Source organism: Nicotiana sylvestris, chromosome 1 (genome assembly GCF_000393655.2).
Source record: "Nicotiana sylvestris chromosome 1, ASM39365v2, whole genome shotgun sequence".
Taxonomy (NCBI): Eukaryota; Viridiplantae; Streptophyta; class Magnoliopsida; order Solanales; family Solanaceae; genus Nicotiana; species Nicotiana sylvestris.
This window is the reverse complement of record NC_091057.1, coordinates 187,283,738-187,289,933: the sequence shown is the minus strand read 5'-3', so window position 1 is coordinate 187,289,933 and position 6,196 is coordinate 187,283,738. Positions and strand designations below refer to the sequence as shown.

The 6,196-nt window shown below is 34.3% G+C and overlaps 1 protein-coding gene across 1 annotated transcript; it reads left to right on the top strand.

The window, feature by feature from the left end:
- Positions 1-3,531: 3,531 nt before the first annotated feature.
- On the top strand, positions 3,532-4,356 carry LOC104219176 (uncharacterized). The gene has a single exon (XM_009769811.2). The coding sequence runs from the start codon at positions 3,532-3,534 to the stop codon at positions 4,354-4,356; it is 825 nt and encodes a 274-aa protein (XP_009768113.1).
- Positions 4,357-6,196: the final 1,840 nt, after the last annotated feature.

Sequence of the window (6,196 nt, the reverse complement as noted above, 5' to 3'; positions counted from 1 at the left end):
TATTGTGTAATTGTGACCCCGCTTAACTGCTTTGACTAGAGAGTCGGGAAAGATGCGATCCTAAGTGAGTTATGTGTCAATGTGTGAGTGAGATTTTTGTGATATTCTGTGCATGTCAGTTAATGTCTAGAACTTGCCCCGTGTGTGTGCAAAGCAAAATAATAGCCTTATTCAGTCTAGGAAGTGATATAGGTATTTCTTTGTTGAGCCAGTTATATGTCTGTGACCCACCTCATTGAATGTATTTTAATTAAGTAATCCTGTTTTTTGGCAACCACATTACAAGCATTACCCATTTGTTTGAATTTATCATCTGTTTGAACTTCTACCTCTCGTGAGCACTTAAAATTGTTATAAGCTTGTAAATGCTAAAGTGGATGTATGGTTGGGCTTTTGAGTGGAACTAAAGAAAAAGGAGAAATGTGCAATGTTTGAAAAATTGTGAGAGCCACTAGTAGAAAATTAAAAAAAGAGAGTTAGATTGAAAAGAAGAGGAAAAAAGTGAACTTTTGTTGGTGGTATTTCTTATCTTGTTTATGCTTAAAGATAGTGGGAGCTTGATGCTATCATGTATAAAAGTTGGGGTTTGGTTCAACGTAAGAGTAGGGTTTGAATTGTGAAATTGTATATGTATCAAAGTGCTCAGGGAGGTGTAGCCACTATATCTATATGTGTCCTACCCTTCCCACAACCTAGATTACAAGCAATTAATGTCCTACTTGATCCTTGATTGAATGAGCTTAATTAGTAGAGTATTACACTATGGGCAAGCATATGACGTCTTCTGTTGCACATAAATTTTGATTCTGAGAGTGAGTTAATTCTTTCTACCTTGAGTTCCTAATTGTTCTTGAATAATTGTGAGTGGAACTACTCTCTATTGTTTGCGTGAGGGCACATGATTTGCGAAGGTAAGGTAACGTCTTTGACCTCTGTGCTAGAGTAAATGAGCAGGTTATGAAAAATACATGGTACTTTTGAGTTGATTCTTGAGGTTGGAATGTTATGATGTGGTGTTCAGTCTATTTTAAATATTCTTGGCAAGGTGTGTTAGGGAGGTTGTTTGATGAAAAGGCCATCCCTATGTGAAGTGTAGTTCAATTGCTCGAGGACGAGCAATGGCCTAAGTGTGGGGTGTTGATGGTAGGCTAGAAACCCGTATTTTAGTCGTAGTATTGCACTCTAATTACTGTATTTTACGTGTGTTTGAGCTTAAATGATAGTGAATTACACTTAGTACGCTTTTATGCCTTGCAGGAAGTGATTCCGAGCTGAAACGTTAATTTGGAGCTTTGAAGTCTAAGTAAAAGCCCAATAAGTTAAGCTGGAATCGTATTCGGAGGTCGTATATCAAGTCTGGACGTCAAAAGAGGATGAAACAATTTTACTCTGAGAAAATGACACTATCGCCCCACATGGGGTGCAGCAGGGCGTGACGCGGCAGCGAAAAACTTTCTTGATAGGAAAAATACATGTCCACTGATAATCTCCACAAGCGCGTCGCGGGGTGCGGCGCCGGTGTACAAAAATCGCAAAGTAATTTTCTACTTCGGCTTGAAAAGGGTAGCTTCATCCGGGTTTGTTTCTACACGGTATAAATACTATGATTTTGAGAGGACGAAACTAGGGAGAGGAAAACAAAAGTACAAAACACTCAGGAGCATGGATTTGATCAATTCTTTCGTTCTTCTTCTAGTATTTACTGATTTTATGTTTGAAAACATTATTTTTAATGATTATATGAACATGAGTGACTAAGAACCCTATTATTCTGGGGTTATGGATGCTACATGAATATGATGTTTGAAGTTTAATTTGACGAGTTTGAGTTTATCATAGTGGGTTGTTTATCTAATTCCGATTTTAATTATTTTGCTGAGTAACTAATAGTGAAATACTATCTACGAATCTAGAGTTGAACTCGAAAGTGGAAATTCTAGATTGCATATAGAATTAAATAAAACAAGTTCTTGAACCCGGACATCGGGGAACAGATTCGCAATTAGGATAGAAATATACCTAATTGCCTTGCTTGGTTGAAATACAGGAAGTGTAAATGCATTCTTGTTAATCTTAATATCATAGATATAGGCATTAAGTTAGCTTGAATAGGCCAGTAAGAACTCGACAAATTCTTATGAGTAATATCAACCCTATCATATAACAATCCAGATAATTCAATTAGTCATTTTAAGCCAAGAACGCAACATGATTGTTAGCTAGCCTATGGCCCTGGAATATCCTCTCCTACTGATTGTTATCCGAAATGCTTTAGTGTTGTGGTTGATTTTTAGTTATTTCATTGCTTGATCGTTTTTAGGTAGTAAATTCGTCACTTAGAGATTTTGTGAAGATCTCTTGATCCATAAATTGTTTGAGTTTGAATCAGTCAAAGGTTGATCACAAGTCTTCGTGGGAACGACACTCTATTCATTATTTTATTACTTACCGACCATGTATACTTACGTGAATATGTTTGGTCGCAACAAGTATCTGTTTGGCAAAGGAAATAGTAATAAGTGGTTAATTTTTTAAAACTTTTTAGTGTTACCACCATTTCTTATCTGTTTCTTCATAGTGCATCGTGTCCCCATAATTTGCTTGAAATTAAATGAAGAGCACGAGTGCCATTTATGGATACAGAGTTGTCAAGATTCTTTTTATCTACAGCGAGATGATCACTGATAAATGGCAAGACTAAATTATATTGTAAATTACTTGTAGACCAAGACTGTCATTTAATGTGTACAGAGTTATCAATCTCTTTTGCACGTTTAATTTGTATTGATAATTACAGTAGTAATATTATGCTCTTTGTCTTTGAAGGCTGGGACAGTTTTCTTTCACTTGTGAAAGATAGGTGGAACTCGCCAGGCATTTGATTCACAAGATCCATGAAAATTGGCAAGACTACTCAATCGTGCAATGATTTAAAAATACTACTACTCATTTTTGTCCCAAGTCAATACTAGTATCTGGTGCCAAGCACTGTTGGTATGAGACAGAGCACAAACAACGCCTATTTGGTAGCTTGATCCAAATGAGAGTCACGTTATACTTCACTCACCCGGCGGATAATTTGCATCAAATTGAAGGAAGTGCACGAGTGCCATTTATGGATGCAAACGGTGGCGGACCCAGGATTTTGTGCAAGCGGGTTCAATCTTAGAAATACATAACTTTAGTCGTAAAATAGTAGTTGTCGAGTGGGTTCAAATAAAATATTTATACAAAATTTATAAAGCTTTAATCGTAATTTATATATATACACACAACATTATTTTTTGATGAAACAACAAAAGTTAAACCTGTTGGCAATATTCTTTTCGTCTCTAACAAGAGATCACTAATAAAGATACAGTTCCCTAATAGGTTTACATGATCCCACATAGTGTTAGATCTAGATCAAAGTCAAGTCTTATTCTCTAGTCCCCCCTAGTTCTATATATATGAAACAAAAGCCAGAAGAAGGAGCAGAATTTAGAATTGCACCTTCCAATAGTCTTCTCAACTTCAACAAGAAAAAAACAAATGGCTCCCTCACCTTTGAGATCGAAAACTATCCTAAAGCATGCGCGTTCTAGTAGCTTTCCCTCCACATCTCACCCTATCGTGTCTCAATTCGACGAGCATTTGTGTAGAGTAAAATCATCTGCAGAGGCTACCTCTTCGTGCCTTTCTTCGTTCACCCGCAAACTAGGTGATCTTGAAAACTTATTTGATTACACGGAAGATTTGCTTCAACTACCACATATTCAACAAGCCATTTCACTACACGGCGATGAATTATTAGAGGGGTACATCAAGGTATTAGACGTTTGTGCAACCATCAAAGATCTCTTGTCAAATGAAAAGCAAAATAGACAAGACCTTCTTTCAGCTCTTCGTAGAAGACGGAACATGGATGACATTATTTCTAGCTACCTAACCTCTAGAAAGAAGTCCAAGAAGATGATCCAAAGTTCGCTTAAAGATTTGAAGGGTATGATGAAGAAAAATGTCCTCGCGTCAGAAGAACCCGAAACATTGGCTGTTGTTAGCATGTTAAAGGAGGTCCAGTCAGTCACCTTAGGCCTATTTAGGTCCTTGTTGTTGCATGTCAATGGAACCGGATCTCAATCAAGTAGTTGGCCATTGTTGTCCAAGATTGTACGCTCGAAAACAGAACAAGTAGAAGCCAATGAATTTGACAATGTTGATGCTGCATTGTGTTATAAGAAGGGCAAATTCGACGAATTGCAGAATCAGTTACGAGAGATGGAGTCAACCATTGAGGTTCTTGAACAAGGGCTTGAATGCTTTTTCAGGCGCTTAATCAAAACCCGAGTGTCCCTCCTCAATACTTTGAGTTATTAGATAGTCAAGAATAGATGTTACAGCCCAAAGGGCTATACAAAAGTTGTATCACAGCACTACTTGTAAATTCATATACATAAAAATGAACACAAAAATTAACTTCAGTTTTTGCTGCTACAAATATCTCTCTTTTTGCGTTTACTTATTGAATATTATGTCACATACTTCAGCTTTGCCACTACAATGATCTTCACTTTTTAAATTTATGTACCGAAAACAAGATTAAGTTCAGTTTTTGTCTACTACAGAGATCCTTCATTGGCTTCAGGGGCGGATCCACCCCTTTACAATGGGGTGGCATGACACCCGCTAAGATGATAAAAAATTTATATACATATCTTGAAATTTTCTTAAATTAGGTTAAATATCTGATCCTACCACCCGCAGTCGTAAATTAGACAAAGGTACCATGACTGATAAATCTTTTTGAAAGCTTTTCTCGTGTGTAAAATTCAAGATGGAAATTATCTTGAACCTTGTCCGACTTTCCCTTTTCGTGTGCTTTTTATTTCTTTTTGTCCCAATCATTTTCCTTTTTGGCTACCTCCCAAATTTCTATTTATCTTTTCATTATTTTTGTAATTTTCTTTTTTTTTTTTATTCTATTATTTATATGTGCTCTCTAACAAGAACACTCAAAAAAGAAACTCCAAAATTATAAAATTCTATAAAATAAGCATTCCTCTCAGTCTCAAATTTATGAGTTTTCTTCTTTCATACCCGAAAAATTTGGGTCTTAATGGAAATTTTCGATTGAGATAAAAAAAATTCATCTTTTTTTTATATCATAAAAAATTGTGTTATTCTATAGTTTTTAAATATAATTTAAATCTCTTTATTATTAAATTATGACAAAAATTTCGTAAGAATTGCTTGAAAAATATGAGATTTATGATTTTGTTTTTTTAAAAACTTGTAGTTTATTTAATTCTATACTTGTGGGGTATAATTTATCTATTGAAGATATTTTTAAAAAAAATTCTTATTCTGCTTGATGTATTTCCCTTATTGAAGATGTTATCTTGTGTAAATTTATTTTTAATATACAAAAAAAGATGTAACTAGTGAAAATGTTGATTTTACTTGTGTTGTTATAATTAAGGTATGATTTCTTATTTAAAAAATCGAATAAACATTCCTAACTAATTTTTTATTAGTCATTATAAGGTATACACTAAAAGAAATTATGGCACCCACCACCTTCAAATTCTAGATCCGCCTCTGCTCAACTTGAACTAATCTTGGCCAAATTGTTAAAATGTTGAGTAAGTTGGTAAAGCCCTATAAATAACTCTTTCAAGCTAAAAAGTAAAATGAATGCGTCTTTCCAAAGGTCTTCCAAGATAATTGCTCCTCGATTGGCCATAGATTTGGCTTCTTATTTTTTTCAATTTTTTTTTGAAAACATTGTTTATTCATGGAATAAGATTAGTTTTTGAAAAAAAATTGAAATCATTTTTTAGGTTCCCAAAAATTGATTTAGGGTATGCACGTAACTTCAATCTTTTTTTCAAATAAAATGCATGTCCAAATATAATTTCAACTTCCAAAAATTCTTTTTTAACACAACTTCATTTTTTTACTTTTTCATATTTCAACCAAATTTATATCGAAACGTTAGCTTAGATTGCAAATTGAAAATTTAAAACAAGGCTATATCATTTGATTTGGCTAGAGTTGTCAAGATTCTTTCTTGTCCCAAACTTTTGCATTAACATTATAAAACTATGAAAATGGTGGTTACTCTTTATTAATACTCAGTATTAATAAAATGGTGCTTGCAATTTGACAGAGTACTATCTTTTATTTTTCCAGGATATTATCTTATGGAAGCAAAATA